Genomic DNA, 25,770 nt, shown 5'->3' on the forward strand with positions numbered 1-25,770 from the left:
ATGCTTTCTCAAAGATAAACATTAAAAAAATAAGAAGAAACGGGGGTGCCTGGGTGGCTCAGTTGGTTTAGTATCTGACTTCAGCTCAGGTCATGATTTCATGGTTCATGAGTTCGAGCCCCACATTGGGCTCTGTGCTGACAGCTCAGAGCCTGGAGCCTGCTTCAGATTCTGTGTCTCCCTCTCTCTCTGTCCCTCCCCCACTTATGTTCTCTCTCCCTCTCTCCCAAAAATAAACATTAAAAAAAATTTTTTTAAGAAGAAATTGATAGCTTTTCTCCAGAAAAATTTATAGATATGGAATCTGCTTACAAAGTACCCAAAGGGGGGCACCTGGGTGGCTCAATTTGTTAAGTGTCTTACTTTGGCTCAGGTCATGATCTTGCAGTTCATGAATTTGAGCCTTACATCAGGCACTCTGCTATCAATGCAGAGCCTGCTTATGATACTCTGTCTCCCTCTCTCTCTGCCCCTCTCCCACTTGCTTGCTCTCACTCTCTCTCAAAAATAAACAAACATTAAAGGGTGCCTGGGTGGCTCAGTTAGTTAAATGTCCGATTTCAGCTCAGGTCATGATCTTGCGGTTCGTGGGTTCGACCCCCGTGTCGGGCTCTGTGCTGACAGCTCAGTGCCTGGAGCCTGTTTCAGATTCTGTGTCTCCCTCTCCCTCTGCCCCTTCCCTGCTCATGTGCTCTCTCTCTCTCTCTCTCTCTCTCAAAAATAAATAAAACATAAAAAAATTTAAAATAATAAACATTAAAAAAAAAGTACCCTAAGGACCACAGATCCTTGTTCCTACAACTCCATCTTCAGCCCAGTCATAGCCTCCTGAATGATGCCACCCCAGTTCTGTTTCACTCACTTCCTTTCCAACCCCCTAGACTCACCTGCTCTCCCATCACCTCCCCTAACGCCAAGTATCCCTTTTGCTCTGTTGCTTCATCTCTGGAGACAGGTACCTAAACAGACAAGCTAGGCAGGTTAACTGCCTGATGGGAAGAGGCTTGGGGTGGCTTCTGTAAGCTCAGCCCCAAGTACAGTGAGGCTAAGGTCAGGCTCAGCTGTCTTAAGGTGGAGCTTAGGGAAAAACCTTGGTGTTTGAGACTGGGGCATCCCCTGGTGGCCAAATGGTGCCAAATGGAAGCTAAACTCTGTGGAGGACAGTAAGGAAAACTCATTATCCATCATGACCATTCTCTCTCCTACCCATCTCTCTCTGTGTCTCTCTCTCTTCCCCCTCCCTGCCCCCCCGCCCCCACACAGTCACACCATCATAAAACACATCCCCAGAGGTTTTCTCCTTTTTTAATCAATGATCACCTTATCCAGCTTTGGAAACCTGGACAAAGAGGAGGCTGAGAAGAGGCCTGGTTCAGTGTCTGAGGGTCTCTGAGTGAGTCTGCATCAGCAGGTGGGCCCCAGCGGGCCTGTCCATGGGTTGGGCACAGCAGTTTCCTGAGTAAGAGCCAGCCCCACCCTCAGGGCAGCACCCAGCCAAGAAAGGAATCAAGGCCCTCCAGGCTTCAGCCTTTTCCCAAGGTCCTCAGGACAGTCAATAAATAGGTTAGATTCTGAGCCAGGCTTGGGAGGAGGGAGTGTGCAAAGGGCAGGATCAGCTGCCCAGGGACCCTGATGATTCCCAGGTACTATCCTGCCCCTTCCCACAAGGAAGTAAATAAATAGACCTCCAACTCAAGAACAGGGGTGTTGGAGCAGGGGAAGCCTCCCCTTGAGTTAGTAATTAAGTCTCATGTTAAAAACAAACCAGCCCCAACCCCTGCCAGTGTCTACAAAATCCTACAGGATGGGGTGAAGGGCTAGCCTGCCTGGGGGTACACAGTACCCAGCCCTGCAGGGTCCTGGAAGAGGTCTCATGTCTGTTCTGCAGCTCCTGGGGCTCCCTCTTCCTTTGGGGGTGGCTCCAGGAAAATTGGGATGATGGATGGTGGCTTCTTCACCCTGGAAAGATAATTTGAAAATGTATAGGGAAAAGGTAATTAGCTATGCCCGCTAATCCCACTAGACTCTCACGTCCCAGGGCAGAAAAGAGTCACTCACGAGTAGGGGGAGGCTGGGACGCCCACCACCAGGAAGTGATTCTTCTTCCGAAACAATCTCCACAGGCCCCGGTGGTTGCCACGCACATCCAGGTCCCAGATATGGAGGCACTGGTAGGAGTGGGACAGAGTGAGAGGCAAGGGTCAGAGAGCTGTGGGGAGGGGCCACTGAGGACCCTTGGCTCAGCCTCCAGCCCCTCAACAGTCTCAATTTGTAAGAGGTAGCATCTTCTAGAATATGGAATTGGACAAAGGGTTTGAAAGAGGGGTTCCCAGAGGATGAAGAAAAGGTTCTGAGGTAGAAGATTCCAGAACAAAGGCTCCCTGTATCTGGTGGGGAGGAGTAAGCCTGGGGTGGGTATGTTAGTGGGGCACCTTGGCAAGCTGGGTCCAGGTGATAAAGTCATCATCTTTCTCCATTCGGATGAAGGCCACATAGGTGTGGCCCTCTGTGTCTGGCAGGAAAGAGTCTTCACAAGGGTTCTTGCTGTGGTCCAGAATCTCAGCTTCGCTGCAGCAGAGGGTAGGGGATAAAGGCCAAGACAGAGCCTGCTTCATGGGTGTGTTTTACAAGGCCCTGTGCTTAGTTTCAAGCTCTGCTATTGCTGTCCTGAAATTCTTAATTTTTCAACAAGGTGTTCTGCTTTTCATTTTGCAGCGGGCCCCAAAAATAATGGGGTCAAGACCCCCAGTATTTGCCTCCTTACTCCCTGCCATATATCCCTACTGCCATAGGCCATACCTGAGCAGCCTGTGAATTTCTGCTTCATAAGCTTCCTTCTTCAGACTGAAGGAGAAGGAAAAATGGGTCAAGGGAAGGGGTAACCCCTCAGGTTCCAGGGGCAAGGCAAGGGATTACATGGGAATTGGGTGGCAGCAAGGCTGGGGTAAACAGCAGGCCCCAGGGTTGGAGGGGAATATTGGGGATTGGTCATCAAGGCTCCTAGATATCCTCCCCTCTGCTCTGTCCCCATCCCTGACCTGTCCACGTTCCTGAGCTGGACACCTGGAACCGTGTTGAACTTGTGCTTCTTGAAGTAGGCCTCCTGAAGTGGGTGTGAGGGTGAACATTAGGGCATTACACTGTCAGGCCCACACCCGCCCATTGACCCACCACATAGCCACAAGGCCCACAGATGAAGTCCTGGACCCACAGAGGTCCCCCTAATTTCCCTCCATCTTCCCTATCCTCCTCTTTGTAGCATCCTTGGCCGGCTCTCATAGCCTTTTTTTTTTTTTTTTTTTTTTTAAGTTTATTTATTTATTTTGAGAGAGAGAAAGACTGTGAACAGGGGAGGGGCAGAGAGAGAGGGAGAATCTCAAGCAGGCTCTGCACTGTGAGTGCAGAGCCCAATGCAGGGCTCAAACTCAAGAAACTGTGAGATCATGACTTGAGCCAAAATCAAGAGTCAGATGCTTAACTGATGGAGCCACCCAGGCGCTCCTGCTCTTACTAGCTTTAATTTCAGCTCCCCCATTGCTAGAGACCTCATGCCCACACCAGCAGCTCATGCTCCTGACCCCTGGGTTAGTCCCTATTCCCAGTGGTTCTCCCCGGGTCTGCTGTTGTAGAGCCACAGAAGCCAGAAACAGGCCCTGTGGGGACCAGAGGGCAAAAGGCCAGGCTGTGCTGAGACGGAGGAAAGTGCTAAGACCAAGGTACTGAAAGTGTCAATGCCTGCCCCTCTCTGGGAGATGAGTAGGGTCTCGTATAAGCCGATCTTTCAGGGTCCTTCTGGAATCTAGGAGGTTCTAAGCTGCCCATATGTTCCTTTGGGCTGGCCTGTCTCAATGCATACTCTTGCTGTATGTGGGGAGTGGCCCTTTGGACACAGCCATGTAAAGCATGGAGGCCCGGGGACCTCCCTGTTCACTTTGGGCTGAGGCTTGGGCCCCTCCACTTGCAAGGACAGGAGAGGGCAAAGCTTCCAGGGCTGCATAAGCGCCTGGTGGCAGAAATCCCCTCCCCACACCCACAGTCGGGTGCTAAGAATAGTAATAATAAAAAAAATACGAGCTAACCCTTATATAATGCTTGCAGTTCAAAGCATTTTACATATATTAACTCATTTAAGCCTCGTAACCTGGAACCCTTGTGATAGGTAGTATCTTTATCCTCATTTTACAAATAAGGAAACTGAGGCAAATGAAGATAAGGAATGTTCCCCAAAGTTAATAAGTGGAAGAGCTGGGACTGCTCTAGAGTCCATGTTCTTGCTCTATCTACTATTCTGTGCCCACCTCCACAATATCCCTGCCTCCCACTCACGTGGAAGTAGCCATTCATGTTGAGGCCAACGATGCCGAAGTGGTAGGATCTGGAAACATCAGGGATGATGCACTCTCGGCCTCGGCGTTGTTCAGGCATCCGCATCCACATGTCCCAGTCCCAGAGCTGGGGGCATGGAAGATTATGATGGTTAAGAGGTTTGGAGCTGGGAGGGGACTCCAGCCCACTCACCCTACCCTGCCAGGGCACCTTTTCCGGTGTGGGCCACTTGGGCTCAAGCTCCTCCTTATACAGGGACTTCCTGAGCACCCAGCCCAGGCCAGGCATGGTCTCCACACGGTACAGCAGTGCTGGGTCCTCAGCTGTGTGTTCATATCCCTGGGGACAGGGGTGCCATGGTGGGAGGTATCAGCTTGGTGCTTGTGCTGTACCAACACCCCAGCTGACCCCTGGCCACTTGGCTTACTTGGTCGTTCCAGGCAGAGATACAGTACAGGCTGTCGTCCTCTTCTAGTAGGTGGATGGACTGGCTCAGGAAACTGAGACAGGCAGGGTCCAAGGGTTCAGGGAAGGACAAGGACAAACCCAGTCACACAGTGATGCTGGAGGAGCTAGAGATGGGACTCAGGAGTCATGCCTACTTGTCCCTTCCCCCAAATCCCCACTGTGTCTACCCATCCTTCTACTCTCTACTCCAACCCCAACACTTGCTGTCCTACCTTTGCAGGCTTTCCCCCCACTTTTAAGCTTATTTCCCTCAGAAAGCTCTCCCAGACATCCCACTGCCTTCTTTCCTGGAGACCCAGTTAAGCAAAGAGGCCCAAGGAAGCCTATAGGAGCTGAGTGGAGAGGTACTTATGGAAGGGCACTCCCCTCACCTGAAAAAGTCCACAGCAATGTCCAGGTCCTCTTCAAGAACCACGGCAAACCTGGCTTCCTGCAGGGGGAGGGGGACAGCATGACCCCAAGGGGCCCTTTCCCATCCTGTGCCTCCTCCACCCCCATCTTATTTCTCAAGCAGCACTACCCCTGTTTTCCAGATCAGGAAGCTGAGGTCCAGAGAGGAGAAGAGCTTGCTATATAATAAGACCAGGTCTTATACCCATGTTTCTCCTCCCTAGGTCCAAGGACTTTGTCCTTACTACTCACCGGAAACAGGTTGAAAGTGGCAGTGAGGCTGGCTTTGTAGTGCTGGGTGGGGAGCGGAAAGAGGGCATGTGAGCTTTGGGGTGGATGGCAGGGTCAGGTGTCTGCCCCTTCCATCCTTGCCTAGGCAGTACCTGAGACACACGGGCATTCTTGATGCTGATAGGAGTGTGCTGGATGCCCCTCAGACCAAACAGGGCCACCACATCCATTGGCTCCTAGAAGGCATGGCCACTGGTCACCATGTGAGCCACCTCCCCCTGCCCACCTTGCAGGCTCCGCCATGCCAAACCATTCACATTTCACAGCCCTTGCCTTGGCTGTCTCTTGTGATCATTGCTACTCAGGACCCACAGCCCTGGGCTCTGCTCTTCCCATAGCCCCCAAACCCCACTCACCTCATAGTAGCCATCGATGAAAACCGTTATCATCTGGGGAGACACCCCCTGGGCTGAGAGTAGAGAGCGCAGCATCCTGGGGAGCCCAGGGATGGGTTAGGTCTCTGTCACCCAACTCTGGGTTCCCTTGTGCTTATAGATGGGTCCACATCCCCCTGTTCACCCACATGGGTGAATGGGCCTAGAATCTGTTGCCTTTCTGCCCACCTCAAGAGTTCCTCCTGCAGGCAGATAAGCTTGAGGGTCCCACTTGCTAAGTACCCTCCTGTTCAGTGCTGGATATAGCCCACTCCCAGGCTCACCTGTACAAGTAATTGGGCCGGTTCCCTGCAATCACAGCCACAGGCACATTAAGGACCTTGTTGTCTGGGAGCTGAGGGAGAAACAGCTTTTAGTTCTTGCCTCACTCCCTCTTCACATTGGGATCCCCGCCTAGGGAAGAGTTCTTTGGGGAGAAGGCGACTCCAGAGTAGAGAGGGAAAAGGCAGAGGCTCTCCCTGTCCCGGCCCTCCCATACACTCAACCCACATCCAACTCCAGGCCTTTGTTCACATGGCCTACTCTTCCCCCCAACAGGATGCCCCTCCGTCTTTCAGAGCCCAGCACAGATCCTCGGGTCCTGGTTCCCTCTCAGGCTGAGGTAGGGAAAGCCCAACCTGGCTCTTTCCTAGGGCCTCTGGCCGAGTTGAGAAGGAGTCCAAGCCTCACTGTCTAAGGCTGCACTCACTGGGTCAGGGCTGAACTCGATGGGTGTGGGGTCCTTGCAGCTGCACACACTCCCATAGCCCTCAACTTTGCTGCAGAAGCGCCGGCGGCGACGGTTCAGCTCTGTGTCTGCCCAGTGGCACTCGGCCTCTGAGGGAGGGATGGGGTCAACAGGATGAGGCATGTAGGGGCAGAAGACCAGTGTGGTTTACAAAACCCCAGGCACTCAGTCAAGAGAATAAAGCTCCATTAAAAGGACCCAAATCCCCACCTCCAGCCCAGGCACTGCCCTGGAGCCCAGACCCCACTAACCCCACCTTCAGCTGAGCTCAGCGGCACATCTGTCTTCAGCAGGACTGGGTCCCCCCAGGAGGAGAGGGCAGGTGACTTAGAATGTTTCTCCCCAAGGACAGGACCTAGCAGGGGGCAGGAATGAGGGGCAATGGGGGCCCAGGCTCCAATTTGAAAGCTTCTTCCCAACTCTCTGCCCACTTTCATCCAGCCCACCACTTCTGGCTCCTATTTGCCCCCAACCCCACCCCATCTCTTGGTGTTCTGTTCCTTCTAGACCCCTGATACTTTAGGGTGGATGGCCCATGGTGCCAGTACCTCCTTTCCGTCCCACGAAGGCCCAAGTGTCCCTCCAGCCCAGGGCAGGGCCAGCCTGACTGCCCAGGCTCCTCAGCAGAGCCTTGGCCGTGTCCTTGAGGTGGAAGGAGCCCTCGTCCTGGGAGACCAGAGAAAGTGGTCAGCCTGCCTGCCATGGTTCTGGGTGACCTGGCTTCATGGAGCACTCGCTATGTGTCAAGCATCACGCAAAACCTTTTATTTAAATTAGCTCGTTAAATTATCCCAACAACCCTCTGAGGTTACTATCCTTTCATAGTTAAGAAAACTGAAGGTTTAGAGAGATTCTGAGAATTATCCAAGACAGCCATGCTAGTAAATCCTTACCATGATCCCATACAATCTGCATCTCTCCGCTCTTTTCCCACCACTCCCCTCCCCTCCCTTAGTTTGCTCCAGCTCCACTGGCATCCCTGCAATTCCTCAAGCATGCTAAGCACCTTCCCACTTCAGGGCCTTTGCACTCGTCAATCTTCTTCTCTAGAACACTCTTCCTCCAGATAGCCACCTGGCCCTCTCCTTACTTCCTCCAGCTTTCTGTTTAGGTCACTTGCTTAACAGACTCCTTCCCTTTCTAAAATGCATCACCCATTATTCTGTCTTCCCTGCTTCACTATCTTCAGTAAGTTATCATTTCCTGACATCACACGTTTATCTGGCTTTTTTGTTGTTGATCTTGCCCCGCAGAATGTAAGCTCCATAAAGGTTGCTTCTGATTGTAGCTCTAGCACCCAGATCAGTGCCTGGCATGCAGTAGTTGCTCAATAACTATTTGCTAAATAAAAATGACAAGGCTAAGATTGGAACCTGTATTACCTTCCTCCAGAGGTTCCTCCCACTATGCTTTATGAGGGGTATAGAACCCAGGGCCATGAGCAAAGTTGGAATTGGGGGCATTGGGAGAAGGACCAGGGCAGAGTCACTGACCTTGACAGTGCAGATGAGCACTCGGCCAGGTGCCACCATGTTGAGGAACAGCACCATGGCCTCATCCTCATGAGGTGAGTATGTGTCAAACACACGCTTTGCCATCACATGGCCCTGGCAGGGACATACCTCTCATGAGTTAATGTCACCAGCAAGGTGGGCTCAGCTTAAGCCCTCCAGGTCCCCCACCCCTAGAACCTCACCGTGGCCTGGTTGAGAACGATGACATGGATGCCCCGGCCTTGCTCCCGAGCCTCGTCCTCCAGCACCTACAGGGTGGCAGAGACAAAAATCCAACTCTTCATGGTGGCATTCAAGGTCTCTCTGTCTTATGGGAATTTAAAAAATCAGCTGCATGAAACCTCTCCTCCTGCCTATGCCTCTGTTAACAGTTCTTTTCTGACCCAGCCTGAATGCCACCTCTTCCAGAAAACCTCCTTAAGTTATCCATTAGAGAGATCAGATCTTTCTAGAACCCTCCTCTCTACGGCTTTCAGACTCTTAGAGCCTTAACGTCTCTTCCTCGTGCTGGAGATATTATAATCCATCAGATTAAGCCCCTCGAACTGGGGCCAGCTCTGATTACCTCTAGGTCCCCAATGCCTGGAACTAGACTGAGGTCAAAGAAGGGACCAGAAAACAGTTATAGGATAAGTCAATGAATTATCTACCTACTGATACTAACGATCACTTTGCATAATATTCCACTACATGCAACACATTTCACATACTTTTCTTTTAATCCTGACAAGGAGAAATCATTAGTCCCAGCCTTTAGATAAGGAACTGAGGCCTCCAGAGCCACATAGTTTGAAAGTGGCAGAGATGCAGTACCCACTTAGGCAGTGGATCCCAGAGCCACGGACCCACACCCTGAGTAGAATACAATGACTGTACACCCGACACTGGCCCACTTACCGTAGTGCCATCCACAGCTACATATACTTTGCTGCGGCTTGAGTACACCTCCACATCCAGAACCCGTCGGGGACCACTGCCCCTGCGCCGTGACGGCTCTAATCGGCCCAGGGCCTCATCTGTAGAGGTGCAAAGGTCAGGGAGATGGTCTTTCCAGCAGCATCTCATCCCTTGGGATCTGCCTACCATTTCAGCTGTGAGATCCCGGGGGACCCCTCCCCCACCACCACTCCACCTCAACAGCCAATCCCATCCTCAGCCTGGCCCCACCATAGTCTTGTTCTGGCTCCGAGTCTCCATTGGCCTCACTGATTGCTCGACGCGTGTCCAGGATCAACTTGATGTTGACAATGACGGTCACCAGTAGGAAAAGCACTGCCCCTGTCTGAGAGGAGCGGTAGGGATGACTAAAGAGGGGCACCCCCTCCAGATCATTGAGGGTCTTCCTGAAAGGAGGGCCCTGGCTGCAGTAAGGACACAGGGAGATCCTGGGGCCTCTCATCCCTCTGTCCACCCAGTTCTACTCCCCCCAGCCAGGGTCCAGTTTCACAACCACCTCCTCCTGGGAACCACCCCTGACCCTTCTCTCTTCATCAGGGCCCTTCCTACCCAGAGCTCCTGTATTCTTCCATTTGAGGCCCTGATTTCCTTGGTCCCCTCCACAATTAGTTCCTAGAGATGGAGCCAGTCCCAGAGAACCAAGCTGGGGATCAGAAGACCTGGGTCTTAGCTCTGACTGCCTGACAGGTGTGTGTACCCCTGGGCAAAGCCTTCCTGATTAGACTTCAGGTTTTTGTCAGAAGCCTAGGAGGTCGTACTTGGGTTCTGATTCTAGAACTCTGGGCCCAAACCACCACCTCGTAGCGACGTGACACAAAGAGGTTTCCTCTCTAGGAACCTGCCACCCCTTTCCAGGGTTGGGGGTAGCCAAGGTAAGTCCCAGTGCCAATAGTCTAGGCTAGGGTAAAGCTGGGAGGGAGCCCCTAGGAGGTTTGGGACATTTCTATACCTGACAGAATCTCCGCAGGGCCCGCTGGTTGGTCAGTTTATACTTCCAGGTAAGATACCAGCTCCGCTTCTTCCGAGCCCCAAAGGGCTTGATGAGGGAGCTGGGCTTCCAGTCGTCCATGCCGGATTGGGGAGTCACCACTGTCCTGGCCAACCCATGCCTTCAGGAATCTGAGAGGACCAGAGGGTCACATGGAGTAAGGTGTTCCTCCCAAAGTCTGATACCTTCTAGGGAGACCAGGGAGGACCTCCCAGCAACGCTTCCCTGAAGACATCCACGCTGTGTGACCTGAGAAAAGTGGCTCAACTTCTCTGGAGAGGAAACCTTCAGAGGGGTCAGATCACCTGGAAACTCCCCCTGGGGCTGGGGTAACTGACACAGCTGCTCGGGGACCTTCCCCCCCCCCCCCCCCCCCCGCGCCGGAGAAGGGGCCAAATAATCGGCTCTCGAGGTTTATCAGCTCCTAAAAGGGCCAAGCTCCAGGTCTTCCTAGTCCTGTTGTGGGCAAAGGGCGGAGACAGCCCCCTTCCCCAGCCCCCAATCCTCCACCCCCTTGCGCCCTCGCCCTCTCCTATCTGGCCCCATTCTTCTCCTCCCAGGGCTCGGGGCCGCCTGTGGACTCGGGAAACATGCCCCGGCCGCGCCACCCCTCCCGGACTCTTGCCCAGAGGCACTCACGGCTCAGGGGGCCCGGGCCCCACTCGGGCCCCTCTCGGGCCCGCACTGCTCGGCCCGGCGCGCCGCGGCCTCCGCCTCCTCCATGCCGTTCGCGGCCCCGCCCCGGCCCGGCCCGGCCCGCCTCCCCGCTTCCGCCGCCGCCGCCGCGGGGTGAGAGGGCGGCGGGCGGCGCTTAGGGCGGCGGCGACGAGTGTCAGCAGCCCGCGAGTGCCGCGAATACTCAGCAGACCCCGGCTCGCAACCAGCGGGCGGGGTGGCTGCTGGGGGAGAGCAGATCCGGCCCCCCCTCCACCCCCGACGTCTTGGTCCCCAGCATCGCCGATGGCAAACTGGATTCAAGTCGGAGTCCTAGAGATTTGGACTAGACCACTCGGGATTCCAGGGTCATAGGGCCTACAGGCCTCGGACACAGCTACCTGCTCCCCTTGCTTGGCCAAGGCTGCATGCACCTAGGTCTAGGGTATGCAGGCCTAGGGTATGCGTTTGGAGGCTGAGGGGAATTAAAAACCTGCTTCTACCACGACCCGAGACCTTGGGCAAGTCACTGCACGTCTCAGCCTAGGTTCCCTCATCTGTGAAATGCTTACCCTATATGATGCTTACTCTATGCCAGTCACTGTTCAAGCACTTTACTTCCATCAACTCATTGAATTCCACAACCCCATGAGTTAGGTGCTATTGCTAATGAGGCCCAATGTCACAAAGCTAGGAGAGCTAGAATTCAAACCTAGGCATCCCAGCTCCGGATTTTACTCACAACCCCTGCCCTATACTGACAAGAAAAATACAGAGTTGTTGTGAAGGTTTAATGAGATAATACATATAAAGCACTTAGCTTAACATAGTAATTCTCAAACTTTACCTTGCATCAGAATCACTTGGAGGGTGCCTTAAAACACAAATTGCTGGGCCCCATTCTAAGAGTTTTTGATTCATAGTCTGGGGTAGAGCAGAATACTGCATTTCTAACAAGTTTCTAGGTGACGGAGATGCTTATTTGAAGTGAATGGGTAGCTATGCAAGTTGTAAGCAGAGGAGCAATATAGTCCCATTTAAGAGAACCTTTACTGTTTTGTGAAGACTGTTTTAAAAGGAAACAGAGGAAGCCAGACCAGTTAGATTTTTTTTTTTTTTTGAGCTCTCCATATTCCACCTGCTCCCTACGTGGTGGGATGGTATCCCCGCCCCCCCAACACCAAATGTTAACAGTACTTATCTTAAAAGCTAAGATAATAAGTGATTTTTCCTAATAGGTATGTATTAGAGAACAGAAGAAAATGCAACACATTTTATTAGCATTTGAAAAAGATGTCCCTCAGGGCTCCTTCCTGATCTTCGCTCCTCAATCTCACTTTCTATGGAAGATCATATCCACTCTCTTGACCTCTGTAACCACCTAGATTCTTACACTCATATCTGCAGTCCTAATATTTCCTGAGCTCCAGGCTGACCTGTATCTAATTGCCTGCTGGACATCTTCACAGGCCCCTCCAACTCAATGTGACCCCTGCTGTAATCATCTCTTCCCACTCTTAGATCTCTTTTGGGGTTCCCTTCCTTGGTGAATGACAGCAGGAACAGCTGAAGTCATCCTTGACTCCTCATCTCCAACAACCAGCCGAGGTGTCTTTACTCACCAGCATACTCTCTGCACCACGCGCAATGGCTAGCAAATGGTAGATGCTCCATAATATTTATTGAAATCACTCGTTTCCTGAGCAAATACTCATGAATGCCACTATAAACAAATAAATGTAACCAGTCACCAAGTCTTGTCAGTCTTACCTCCTTAAGAGTCCTCCATTGTGGTCTAGCTGTTCTCCAATCTCACAACCTGCCCCTCCCTGGTCCAGTCCATTTCAGTTTCTTCCCTTCCAGCCAGGTTCCTTGACTCCAGATTTGTACCCCTCCAATCCTTTCTCCTTGCAAAATCCAGAGCAGTTTTTCAAAAAGGTAAATCTGGTTTTTAACCTCTGATTTAAAACTCTTCTGTGGATCAAGAGATATCAAGGAAAAACACATTACTTAAGGTTACAAGGTAACCATTAGATGACCTAAAAATAGTGATAGAAGTATTTAGGGTCAGTGGAAGAAGGGAAGTAGAGTGTGAGATAAATCTATATTTATCATAATAGGAAGTCAGTAGATGATATTTAAAATTAATAAGTAGTAGTACTGTATAAGCATATGTAGAGTTATGTGTATAAACACCAGAAAAAAAAAAAAAAGCTGAACATCATTGTCTTTGGGGTGTGGGTATAGAGGTGGGAAAAGATAAAGCAGGGTTTGCAATGTAAATCCTTCTGTGACCATGGGCTGAAATAATTTGTATTAAAAACCCAAATCAAGCCAAAACAACAACAAAAAAAGTTTTTCATGGCTCCTTATTGCTTATAAAATATAATCCAAGCACTATAGAACTATCTTCTACAGTTCTACAGCAGCATGGCCATCGCCTGGGAGCTTGTTAGAAAAGAAGAATCTCAGACCCCATCCCAGATCTACAGAATTACAATCTGCATTTTAACAAGATGTGCAGATAATTCATATGCACAGTCAAGCTTAAGAAGCATCAGTCTACAGGATCTGATCTGTCTGGCCCATGTGGACCTTTCATCTTCCATACTGATTACTTCTCAGTGGCCAGAAGAATGTTACTTTCTTTCTTGTTTGTTTGTTTGTTTAGAGCAAGCAGGGGAGGGACAGACAGAAAGGGAGAGAGAGAATCCCAAGCAGGTTCTACACTGTCATTACAGAGCCAGATTCGGGGCTTGAACCAACAAAACGTGAGATCACGACCTGAGTCTAAACCAAGAGTCCCTTGCATAACCAACTGAGCCACAAGGCACAGAATGTTACTTTCTATTTCTTTAATCTAAACTCAGTGGCTGGGAGGGGTGGTGGTGGTGCCTGACTCCCTCTTGATCCCAGGTTGTGAGTCTGAACTCCACCTTGGATGTAGAGATTACTTACAAACAAACAAACAAACAAACTTAAAAAAATAAATTCAGTGGCTACACTGAAAGTGGTGTGTGTATGTGTGTGTGTGTGTGTGTGTGTGTGTGTGTGTGTAGGTAGCTAAATTCTGACCACTGTTTTAGACCCAGCCCTTCTACTCCAGGAAGTCTTTCAAAAACCTCTGCAGATCTCTTAATTTCTAAATTCCTGAGGATGCTTATTTAGCCTTTGTTCTGCAATACTTACAGGGCGCCTGCTGTGTACCTGGCTAGATTTAGTTGGAAGAGTGGGCAGAAGGCACTGAACTCTCCTAGCGCCCCTTCAAGTACAAATCCAAGTACAAATCGCCGAGCCCCACCCATTCCAGGGCCAGACGTTCAGACGTGTGCACAGCCCTCGACCGACACACACACATACACACGCACACGCACACGCGCGCGCGCGGCTCTGCGCTGCTTTTCTGAGTGTTACGGCGCCCTTCGACCGCCCCCGCGCGGCGCGGGCGGGGACCCACCGGTTCCGCTCGGCGCTAGTCGCGGAGAAAGGAGGACCCCTGGGAACAAGATCCCGCCGTCCGGTCTCCCAGCACTTTTCAGCGGTAGGCCCGCATGGAGGGGACTGCGGAGTCCCAATCGCCTGACCTTCGAGACGTGGAGGGCAAGGTGGGCAGGAAGACCCCTGAAGGGCTGCTCCGCGGGCTGCGAGGCGAATGGGAGCCAGGAACCTCTGGCGCCCTGCTGCTCCCTGGGGTGCCCAACACGGGCCACGGCCTGGGGGACAAGATCGTGGCGCTGAGGATGGAGCTGGTGAGTGTGGGCTCCATGGGCCAGGGAATGGAATCCCCAGCTAGGGCTGAGGGACAGACTTATGCCCCCAGAGTTGGACAGGAGAGGAGAGCATTAAAATTCCCCATCTTACTCCTCAGGGTCCCTTCCAGATCAATCCTTAAACCCTGGGGTCCATTAATTGCCCCTCCCAAGGGTAAGTGGGGTGTTGATGGGTCCTGAAGACTTGAGGTGGGAGGCATGGGCTCTAGGAAGTTTTTACTGCCAAATAATTGGGCGGGGAGAGGTGAGGATTGGGAAGCACTGAGAACCTAGCACAGCCCAAATCTCCCCCACCCCACCCCTCCACCAGGTGCCATCTATCCCCTGGCCACCATTAAAGGGCAACCAGTTTCTTCTCTTCCTGCAAACTGGGTTGCTCCTCTGAGGCCTCAGTGTTCATGACAGGATTTAGCACAGAAGAGATCTGGGTGAAAACCTCCTGGACTAGGGCCACTAAAGACATCCTCCCTTCCTGCAATGTTCTCCCACCCCCCATTTAAAATATTTGGAAGTCCCTAGAACCTGAGCAGTCAGAATAGCAGCACCATCAGCATTGGCTCCATCATCTCCGAGCCCCCCAAGGATATTTATATTTTATCTGTAACTTCTTGGGGAGAAGAGAAGGAAACAGGCACCCTCCCCCTCCCCTGTTGCTGCTGGTCTAGATTCAGAGCCAGAAGGGCATCTGGGGCTGCCTAGGCTCCCCAAGGCCCTAGTTCCGGTGAAGGGGGTGATTCACACCTGCCACCACTTTGCAGCCAGTTCTGGGGAACCGAAGAATTCTCTCTGGCTTAGAACCAGGAGGCCATGGTGAGTGTGTCAGTTAATAGGTTTTCCTGGAGCCCCGCTGTCTGCCCAGTTCTGTGCCAGGCTGGGCTGTGAGAGAGCAGAGAAGGAGGGCATGGGAGCTCCTAGACAGCCTGCAAGTCTGAGAGGAGAGCCTTGTGGGCAGAGTAATCAGGGAAGGCTCGTGGGGGAAGGATTCGAATGCCATGTGTGCACTTGGCCCTGAAGGTTGGAGGTGAGTGCCAGATTCTTCAGGGCAGGGCTGTGACTGCCCACCTAAGGGAGGGGCTCGAATTTGCCTCATTGTACAAAGTGGTGCCAGGTATCACGTTGAGCACTTTACAAAATATTCGCTTAATACAGCAACCCTATTTGGCAAGTGATCTTTTATAGATAAAGAAACTGAGGCACAGAGAGGTTAAATAACTACTCAAGGTCATATAAAAAGTAAAATGCAGAGCCAGGCTTTGAATCCAGATGATCTGCCTGCACTTTACATTTTTACCGTTGAGATCTGCTTTGTGCCAGACACTTTAAAGACATTTTACGTCATTGAAGAGAGAAGAGCAGTCATCATTCCTCCATAGGATGAAGCATGCTTGCAGGTGTTCAGGGGCTTGCCTGGGCTCACTCAGGAGCTCCGTGGTGGAGCCATGCCTCCTCTCTGGCTCAGAACTCTTCTGCCTTTGATGGAGATTTTCTGGTTGTAAACTTTAAGGGGGTGCATTTAACTTCTGATCAGATCTCTGCATTCTGTTTTTTTAAATTTTTTAATGTTTATTTTTGAGACAGAGAGAGAGAGAGAGAGAGGGAGACAGGGTGTGAGTGGGGGAGGGGCAGAGAGAGAGGGAGACGCAGAATCTGAAGCAGGCTCCAGCCCCAGTTGTTGGGCACAGAGCCAGACCCTGGTAATGACCTGAGCTTAAATTGGAGCTTAACTGACTGAGCCACCCAGGAGCCCCAGGTCTCTGCATTCTTGACCCAGCCTGGTCTAGGACCCTAGGCTGCCCATTAAAGGCACAAAGGAGGGCGCTTGCTTGGGGGCCCAAACAGTGAAAGGTCACTACCTACCCCATTCCTTTCTCTCTCCTTGGTCAAGGTGTCATTGATATCTTTGCGTACTCTGCCCTGCCCACTGGGTTGCACCTAGGGAGGACGGGACAGGGCAGGGGGTTTCCCTTGGAGCAACTGGTGGCACTACTGGTCCAAGCCCTCTAAGCACTGTCCTTCAACTGTCCCTCTCCCAGCAATCCTGCAGGGAGGGGACAGGCCTGCTCTTGAGGCCAAGGTTATTCCTGCTTCTAGGCTCCTTTTCTCTTGGTTCCCTCCCCCTCTCACACGTTGAGTGAACCAGCCAGAGTCTGGGGTATGTGGGAAAGGAAAACAATGCAACCTTCCCTACTTAATCCACCCAAAGAACTGTTGCTGCGACAACCTGCTCCCACAGAGCCCCCACAGAGCAGCTTGAGAAAAAGCTTCAGGCAAGAAGGGGGAGAAGACCTGGGTTCAAGTCCTGGCTCAGCTCCTGAATCATTTTGAGATTTTGAGCAGGGCCCTGACTTTCTTTTGGCCTCAGTTTTTCTGCCTCTTGGAAGATGAGAGGACAGGAGCTTGTGGGACCAGATAGTCCTAGTAAGAATAGTCTGAGAATCTCAATCTGTGGCCAGGTAGCTGGGCCTGGAATCTCCAGGCTTTACCCCAGGGCCTGATTTGTATTGAGTGATGAGGGAGCCATACTTGTGACCCCAGGGCTGGGCCGAGAGTCTAATATGTATGTGTTAAGTGGGCGAGTGGGGAACCTGAATCCCCCTGGGAAGAGAATTGGATTGTGGTGGCCTTTAAGGCTGCATCTCTCTGAGCTATTTATACCTTCCTGTTTCCAAAGAGATGGTGTGGAATGAGTGTTTCTTTTTCTGGCAAGAAAAGCCTTGCTTTTTTCTATTCTGGGGAGTGATGCTGTCACAGTCAGGGAATCCCACTGTCACAGAACTCATTTTTCATCAGCATGGTAAAACCCAACCCCCTGAATCCTGGAGACCTCCAGAGGGGCCAAGGATGGTAAAGGCAATAGAATCACAAAGTCTAATATGACCTAGGCTAAGCACCATAAATGAACTGTGCAGGACCTACTCTCGGGGAGCTCACAGTCTGAATTCACAGAAAGGAGGGAGAGAGACTAATAAATCTGGTACAGGACCATAAGTGTTATTGGAACACAGCATGGGCTTCCTGGAAGAGTTTTCATTAAGGAGTGACATGGTCAGATTTGTACTCTGGAAAGGCTACTTTTTTTTTTTTTTATGATTTAATTTTTAAGTAATGTCTACATCTATCATGGGGTTTGAACCCTCAACCCTGAGATCAAGAGTCATACACCCTACTGACTGAGCCAGCCAGGCACCCCTGGAAAGGCCACTTTGAATTGGAGGGGTTACATGCTGTTTACTCTGTTTGGAATGTCTCTCTCCACTGCTTAGTCTGGCTAAGTCCTACTTAACCTTTATGCCTCGGCTGATGTGCCTTATTCTAGGAAGCATTTTCTTACCTCCCTTTGTTGGGTTAGGGCCCTCTAGGTACCTGTGGCCCTCTATATAGCAGTTGTTTCCCCTAGCATTTACTACATTGAATTTTTAGTGCTTGTGTCATTGTCTTATCTTACCCATAGATTGTGAACTCCCTGAGGCTAAGAAATGGTGTCTTTTCTTCCTTTAACACAATGCAATGCCTATAAGAAACACCCAGTAAATATTGTTTCATAACTGAATGGATTAATTACATCGTGAGGAAGAGCAGGGAAGACTTCCTAGAGGAGGTGGCATTTGAGGCTGGGGCTTGAAAAATGAATAAAGTCAGTGGGAATTCCAATTCAAGATGGCAGATTGAACACATGCATTTACCTTCATTTCCTTCTGAAACTTCACTAAAAAGCCAATAGAAGGATTATCTTAAAGGCCATGAAACCATTATGACAACAAAAATAGGAGAGAAGATGATAGGAATAAAATTTTGGAAGCTAAAGAGCGGAAGGAAGACTTGTAACTTAGTAGACCTGAAAAAAAGCTGAATTTCAAGCTAGCACCAAGGAAAGCTGAAAAGCAACACATTTTGCACTACAGAAACCCTCAAAGGTCACAGGAGTTGGAAGCACTGGGTATTTCTAGAACTGGGGGGCACAAGTGAAGCTGAAAACAGAAGGGTTTGTGAATGTCTGTTTAAGAATCATATTCTAAGATGGGGCGCCTGGGTGTCTCAGTTGGTTGAGCGTCCAACTTCGGCTCAGGTCATGATCACACAGCTCGTGAGTTTGAGTCCTGCGTCGGGCTCTGTGCTGACGGCCTGGAGCCTTCTTCAGATTCTGTGTCTCCCTCTCTCTCTGCCCCAACCCACTCACATTCTGTCTCTGTCTCTCTCAAAAATAAATAAACATTAAAAAAAATTTTTTTTTAATTTTTTTTTTCAACGTTTATTTATTTTTGGGACAGAGAGAGACAGAGCATGAACGGGGGAGGGGCAGAGAGAGAGGGAGACACAGAATCGGAAACAGGCTCCAGGCTCTGAGCCATCAGCCCGGAGCCTGACGCAGGGCTCGAACTCACGGACCGTGAGATCGTGACCTGGCTGAAGTCGGATGCTTAACCGACTGCGCCACCCAGGCGCCCCTAAAAAAAAATTTTTAATAAAAATTAAAAAAAAGAATCATATTCTAAGACCTCCTCCCTAACTGGGCAACCAGGTGCCAGCCACTTCTTTATCCTAACAGAAGATTGGAGATGTAAGTTTTGGAAAAGAATAGTACAGAAGGAAGGGAAGAAGGGGAAGGAAAGAGAGAAGAAAGGAAGAAAGGAGGAATTATAGCAGGAGAAGCATTTTTAGTATGAGAAGTTTTATTTAATACATCTAGTTTGGTTTTGGACTAGGGCTGTTGGTTTCACTGTTAACTTATTTGTCCCCAGTATGAAACAATTGAAGATAATCTTCTTTATCATATGTCATTAATAATCTGTATAGTCTGTGGCATTTCAGTTGTTCATGTTTATATCTCTTTATTTAAAAAAAATTTTTTTTAATGTTTATTTATTTTTGAGAGACAGAGAGAGACAGAGCATGTGCAGGGGAGGGGCAGAGAGAGAGGGAGACACAGAAGCTGAAGCATGCTCCAGGCTCTGAGCTGTCAGCACAGAGCCCGATGTGAGGTTCGAACTCACAGACTGCAAGATCATGACCTGAGCAGAAGTTGGATGCTTAACCAATTGAGCCACCCAGTTGCCCCTGTTCATATCTCTTTATTGAAACTGCAAGTTTCTGTTAAGTAGGGACAGTTTCTCCATTATCTTTGTAATCATTAGACAACTCAGGAACCAAATAACCATCTGTTTCATTGAATTAGAGTTGTGATATTATTCCAAAGTCACAAATAATTTCAGGTACAGAATTTTGTTCTGTGCTTATGCCATGCTAATTAAGTTTACCATAGTAATATGTAAAGTTAAATAGCTACCATTTATGAACTAATAATTGTCAGGCAGTATCTTGTGCATGTTAATGCATTCCTTCCATTTATTTTTATTTTTTAAATGTTTATTTATTTATTTATAATGAAGGAGAGAGAGCAAGAGGGGGAGGGGCAGAGAGAGAGGAAGAGAAAAATCCCAATCAGGCTCTATGCTCAGCACAGAGCCCAACACAGGGCCATCTCATGAACCATGAGATCATGACCTGGGCTGAAATCAAGAGTCAGACGCTTAACTAACTGAGCCACCTAGGGACACCCTTCCGTTTTTTAAAATGAACTTTTTAATTAGGTAGTGTCCTCGGTGCACCTGGCTGGCTCAGTTGGTAGGGCATGTGACTCTTAATCTCAGGGTTGTGAGTTCAAGCCCCATGTTGGGTGTGGAGACTTTTTAATTAAAAATAAATAAATAAGTTAATTAATTAACTAAATAAAAATTTAAAAAAATAGTATCCTCATTTTACAATGAAGAAATGAAGGTTTAAAGGGGAATAAAAATTCCAAAATCATATGGTTCATTAATGGCATAACTGGAGTTTGAATCCAGATCTGTTTAATTCCAGTGCCTATATTTTTCTCAGTGTACAAATACTTGGTTATATTCTGGTTTATCATTCTAGATGTAAAACAATCATTTACTGAATAATTCAATAAACATTTATAAATTGATATTTAAAAAAAAAAACACTTAGGGGTGCCTGGGTGGCGCAGTCGGTTAAGCGTCCGACTTCAGCCAGGTCACGATCTCGCGGTCCGTGAGTTCGAGCCCCGCGTCGGGCTCTGGGCTGATGGCTCAGAGCCTGGAGCCTGTTTCTGATTCTGTGTCTCCCTCTCTCTCTGCCCCTCCCCCGTTCATGCTCTGTCTCTCTCTGTCCCAAAAATAAATAAACGTTGAAAAAAAAAATTAAAAAACAAAACAAAACACTTAGAACCAAAGGTCTCCAGATTGAGAGACAACAAAGTTGAAGGCGAGAGGGATTAAGTAAAAATGTATTAAATGTTATGATATACCCTTCTAGCATTTCCCCCTATTTGGCAGCTTTCCTTATATTCTCAAGATGGGTATAATATGGTGAATATGGTGAACCTGAGAGAAAGTAACCATAAGAGATACTGACTCAGGGCTAACCCAAATAGCCCAGCCAGATAATTGCCAGTTTGCAACCAGCTTTTTAGAGACCACTCTGAAGTATGAGCAGCTACTAAACACTGTAAGACATCTGATGAGACCCTCTAACTGTGCAGATGTAGATAAACAGAAAAAAACAACTTGAATGAAATGGAGATAATATTGGAAGATGAGAACTTATAAAAAAAATCATTAACTATATCCCTAAAAAGATAAGATAATATTGCAGCCATATCAGGAAGCTATAAACAGGAAAACATTCAGAGAACTAGAACAACTCTTAGAAATAAAAACATGATAGGAAAATATGAAAAACTCAGTAGAAGGGTTGATAATGTTGAAATATTTCAGAAACTAGAGCAAATATAGAAAAAGATGGAAGAGGATTAAAAAAAAAAAAAAAAAAAAGAGGATCCATCCAGGACACCCTCTATTCAAATAATAGGATTTCCGGAAAGATCATAGAAATAGTGGAGGAGAAATCAAGAAAGAAATAAAGAAAATCAGAACTGAAGGATATGAGCCTCCAGATTAAAAGGACCCATCAAGGGGCGCCTGGGTGGCGCAGTCGGTTAAACGTCCGACTTCAGCCAAGTCCCGATCTCGCGGTCCGTGAGTTCGAGCCCCGCGTCGGGCTCTGGGCTGATGGCTCAGAGCCTGGAGCCTGTTTGCGATTCTGTGTCTCCCTCTCTCTCTGCCCCTCCCCCGTTCATGCTCTCTCTCTGTCCCAAAAATAAATAAACATTGAAAAAAAAATTAAAAAAATAAAAAATAAAAGGACCCATCAAGTGGCCAATTCAACGTATGAAAATAGACCCACGCCATGGCAAATTATTGGGATAATTTAGAACACTGGGAACAGGGTGCCTGGGTGGCTCAGTTGGTTAAGCGTACAACTCTTGATTTCAGCTCAGGTCATGATCTCACAGTTCATGGGATCAAGCCCCACTTTGCTAGCACAGAGCCTACTTGGGATTCTCTCTCTCCCTATCTCTCTGCCCCTCCCTCGCTCATACTCTCTTTCTTTCAAAATCAATAAATAAACTTAAAAACAACAAATAAAAATTAAAAAAAAAAAAAACATTGGGAACAAAGAGAAGATCCTAAAAACTTCCAGAAAGAAAAGGAAGATGGATGCATACAAACAATCAGGAATCATAATGGCATCATACTTTTAAGTTTAACACTGGAAACTAAAAGACAATGGAACAATGCCTTAAATCCTGAGGAAAATTTATTTTCAACCTGGAATTCTATACCCATCAACTGTCTATGAGGGGAGGGGAGGATAACAGCATTTTAAACATGTGAAGCTTCAACAAATGCACCTCCTATGTAGACTGTTGCAGGAAGCTACTGAAGGAAAAGCACCACACACACAATAAAGGAGTGAATCAAGAAAGAAGAAGACATAGGATCAGGAAACAAGGGATCCAACTCAGGAAAGAGGCAAAGGGAGTCCCTAGGATGAGAGTGAAGGGGGATCCCTGGAGGATAGTTGTGCAGCAGGTACAGATTGGGGCAGATCAGAAGGCTCCTGGGGCGCCTGGGCAGCTCAGGTCATGATCTCATGGTGCATGAATTCCATCCCCACTTGGGATTCTCTGTCTCCCTCTCTCTCTGCCCCTCCCCTACTTGCTCGTGCTCTCTCTTTCTCAAAAATAAATAGATAAGGGCGTCCCAGTGGCTCAGTAGGTTAAACATCCAACTTCAGCTCAGGTCATCATCTCACAGTTCATGGGTTTGAGCTTCAGATTCTGTCTCTCCCTCTCTCTCTGCCCCTCCTCCACTCACACGCTGTCTCTCTCTTTCAAAAATAAATAAACATTAAAAGTTTTTTTTAAAATAATAAATATTAGAAATTTTATATATAAAAAAGAAGGCTCCTGAAGAGCTGTCTCTAAGAACATGGAATAGATGGAAGATGTGATATGTTTAAAAGCCTTGAGAGGAAAATTCAGACAATTGGGAGAGGGTTTGAGGCTGACTTAGTGATGATTATATAGCAAACTAAGCAAAAGAGTAGTAGTGTATGTAGTAGTAATAATATGATAATAACGTAATAATTACGTAAGATGATACATATCATTTATTATTATTTTAAGGCATAATTACAATAATATTATTATTCTAAGGAAAACATGAAGTAAGAAATGAAAAGTAGCCATAGTAAACTGTACAACTTAGCCGCGAATAGCATTTCCAAATCCTAATAAGGTAAATACTGAATAATTCATTTTATCGCGTATGTTGGAATACAGAGAGAAAGGTGTCTGTATGGCAGAGGATCGGGGAGTAGGATGAAAAAGTTAAATCCTTAACCTTCTATCGTATGGGAAGGCAATAGAAAACACCTAAACCTTAAAAGTCAGTAAGTGGAATGTTATTTGGAGATTAGAATCTAAGTACCAAAATAAGCAGATAAAAAATGAATAATGGTTGTTTCTGGGAAGAAAGATTTAGGATTAGGATGGGGGACTATTACTTTCATGATAAATCTCACAGAACTCTTTGTGTCTTTAATCTATGTGCATCCATTACTTTGCCTAAAAGGAAAATTAAATAAATATGAAATCAGGAAGTCATGTGTGATGGGACTGGGGGGCTTCCAGGGAAGTATGCTAAAAGTGAAGCTGGAGAGACAGGCAGGGGATGTATTATGACAGCTTTTGAATGCCTGCTGCTAAAATATTTAGATTTTATTCTCTAAGAGTTGTGCAAAGCCCAGAAAGTTTCTTGAGCAGGGGAGGGACAGATTCAGATTGGTATTTGCGGAAGATAATTTAGGGGATCTGAGGTAGGAGGGACCTAAAGATTACCTGGTAAGTCAGATTTACTCCCAGTACAGACACCCTAGACTAGTGTGTGGTGAAGAGAAGCCCTGCATCTGTAGCCAATAGGATTCTGACCCTTTGAACAACTGCTACCCACACCCTGAAGAGACTGTGGGGCCAGGTGAGCTCCCTCTTTATTCCCCAGCTCCCGCCTCCTTTTGGCTCAGTCTACTTCCTAATTAACACCAGACTCCCTATCAGGTTATTCTTTGATTCTGGACTGGTTCAATAGTTAATGCCCTATTCTATGAAGTTCAAATCTCAGTGGGATCGGATTTCGATACTAAACATTTACTGAGACCTAACTCTGTGTCATGCACCGTGTTGAATACTTAAATTTTTTTTTAACGTTTATTTTTGAAAGAGAAAGAGAGAGACAGAGTGTGAATGGGGGAGGGACAGAGAGAGAGGGAGACACAGAATCTGAAGCAGGCTCCAGGCTCTGAGCTGTCAGCACAGAGCCTGATGCGGGGCTTGAACTCATGAACTGTGTGATCATGAAGTCGGATGCTTAACGGACTGAGCCACCCAGGTGCCCCCAGAACTGAGATTTTAAACTGCAATCTGCGGCGCCTGGGTGGCTCAGTCTGTTGAGCGTCCAACTTCGGCTCAGGTCATGATCTCACGGTTCATGAGTTCGAGCCCCGCATCGGGCTCTGTGCTGACAGCTCGGAGCCTGGAGCCTGCTTCTGATTCTGTGTCTCCCTCTCTCTCTCTGCCCCTCCCCCGCTCACGCTCTGTCTCTCAATAATAAATAAATGTTAAAAAAAATTTTTAAAAACAACAACTGCAATCTGTCTGCTTCTAAAGCCCACACTCTAAATCAACCATACTTCCATTCCCATGCCTCTTAAAATTGAGGCATGGTTGGTTGGACCACAAAGTGGGGTCTCTAGAAACATTTGGGAAACGCATGGCTCTGAAGCTCAGACTGATTCCTTCTCCTACTCCCCCAGGCTTACCTGCGAGCCATCGATGTGAAGATCCTGCAGCAGCTGGTGACTTTGAATGAGGGCATCGAGGCTGTGCGCTGGCTGTTGGAGGAGCGGGGGACATTGACCAGCCACTGCAGCAGCCTCACCAGCAGCCAATATAGTCTGACAGGCGGGAGTCCAGGCCGCTCAAGGCGAGGCAGCTGGGACAGCCTGCCAGACACCAGCTCCACTGACCGGCTGGACAGTGTCTCCATCGGCAGTTTCCTAGACACGGTGGCCCCCAGCGAGATGGATGAACAGGGCCCCCCTGGGGCTCCCCGTCCTGAGATGGACTGGGCAAAGGTTATACCCAGTGGGGACAGGGCCAGGACTGAGGTGGACCTGACAGCCACCAGGCTAGGGAACTTGAGGGCTGTATGGAAGCCCCCAGGGGAGGGGCTCCAAGGTGGACCTCCTGAACCACTAGAGGATGAAAGTGTTAAGCTTGGCTTTGAGGCCCACTGGTATTGGGGGCAGTGCCAGGATGATGTGACCTTCTTGTAATAACTTTCCCGTCCTTTCATATTTCTATAACTCTTTCATCACTAGGTCCTGGTCTCCCTAGAAATTTATTCTCCCTTATTCTGGGTCTAGGAGGAGGCTGCATTGAAATCCAGTTACCGTGGAAACCTGGCCTTACCATCCTTCTGGCCCCTAAGGAGGCTCTGCTTTTATCCTTCAATTATTGGGACCCTAGAGCTATTTACATAGATACAATGACTCTAGAGGCTTGAGCTGTAGCTTCTGGTGTGATCGTATCTCTTCCCCCTTCCCCCTGCAACTACGTAAGGATTTGAGGGATTTAGAACCCATAGGAGATCACTGATGAAGAGATGGGGGTGTAATTACCTCACCCAACATCTAGGAGTCTTGGCCCCCCTCTTGGCCAAGATGGAGAAGTGTGGAGGGACATGGATATTCAGGGTCAACCTTCCATGGATTGGCCCTCCTGGAAGCCTCTGGGGTTGGTAGAACCATCCCTTCCTGTCTGGTGAGTGATGTCATTTCCTGCCAGGATGGAATAGACTTTCCTCTGTACCAGTCTCTTAGTGGTGAT

The 25,770-nt window shown here is 48.7% G+C and overlaps 2 protein-coding genes and 1 long non-coding RNA gene across 6 annotated transcripts; 2 read left to right on the forward strand and 1 right to left on the reverse strand.

The window, feature by feature from the left end:
* Nucleotides 1-1,289: 1,289 nt before the first annotated feature.
* POMGNT1 (protein O-linked mannose N-acetylglucosaminyltransferase 1 (beta 1,2-)) lies at nucleotides 1,290-10,826 on the reverse strand. 3 transcript variants are annotated; one of them, XM_045477201.1, is made up of 22 exons: nucleotides 10,696-10,826; nucleotides 10,018-10,187; nucleotides 9,318-9,393; nucleotides 9,009-9,127; nucleotides 8,294-8,359; nucleotides 8,091-8,204; nucleotides 7,146-7,263; nucleotides 6,854-6,952; nucleotides 6,559-6,686; nucleotides 6,134-6,204; nucleotides 5,832-5,907; nucleotides 5,568-5,651; nucleotides 5,437-5,478; nucleotides 5,166-5,224; nucleotides 4,754-4,826; nucleotides 4,537-4,665; nucleotides 4,327-4,452; nucleotides 3,039-3,103; nucleotides 2,800-2,844; nucleotides 2,433-2,568; nucleotides 2,059-2,168; nucleotides 1,290-1,959 (listed from the first exon to the last, which is right to left on the reverse strand). In XM_045477201.1, the coding sequence occupies exons 2-22, from the start codon at nucleotides 10,135-10,137 to the stop codon at nucleotides 1,872-1,874; spliced, it is 1,944 nt and encodes a 647-aa protein (XP_045333157.1). In that variant the 5' UTR covers nucleotides 10,138-10,187; nucleotides 10,696-10,826; the 3' UTR covers nucleotides 1,290-1,871. The 3 variants fall into 3 exon arrangements, with proteins under 3 accessions (XP_045333157.1, XP_045333156.1, XP_045333158.1); XM_045477200.1 differs by having other exon boundaries at nucleotides 9,279-9,393; XM_045477202.1 differs by lacking the exons at nucleotides 10,018-10,187; nucleotides 10,696-10,826 and adding an exon at nucleotides 9,618-9,654 and having other exon boundaries at nucleotides 9,279-9,393.
* Nucleotides 9,835-12,464, forward strand: LOC123597815. Of its 2 annotated transcripts, none has more exons than XR_006712269.1 (3): nucleotides 9,835-9,940; nucleotides 10,249-10,385; nucleotides 12,232-12,464. It is a non-coding gene; the product is annotated as an uncharacterized LOC123597815 (long non-coding RNA). The 2 variants fall into 2 exon arrangements; XR_006712270.1 differs by having other exon boundaries at nucleotides 10,249-10,351.
* Nucleotides 12,465-14,063: 1,599 nt separating this feature from the next.
* Nucleotides 14,064-25,236, forward strand: LURAP1 (leucine rich adaptor protein 1). Its single transcript, XM_045477203.1, has 2 exons — nucleotides 14,064-14,459; nucleotides 24,696-25,236. The coding sequence occupies exons 1-2, from the start codon at nucleotides 14,262-14,264 to the stop codon at nucleotides 25,215-25,217; spliced, it is 720 nt and encodes a 239-aa protein (XP_045333159.1). The 5' UTR covers nucleotides 14,064-14,261; the 3' UTR covers nucleotides 25,218-25,236.
* The last annotated feature ends 534 nt before the right edge of the window (nucleotides 25,237-25,770 follow it).

The sequence above is a fragment of the Leopardus geoffroyi genome, chromosome C1 (genome assembly GCF_018350155.1).
Source record: "Leopardus geoffroyi isolate Oge1 chromosome C1, O.geoffroyi_Oge1_pat1.0, whole genome shotgun sequence".
NCBI classification, from domain to species: Eukaryota; Metazoa; Chordata; class Mammalia; order Carnivora; family Felidae; genus Leopardus; species Leopardus geoffroyi.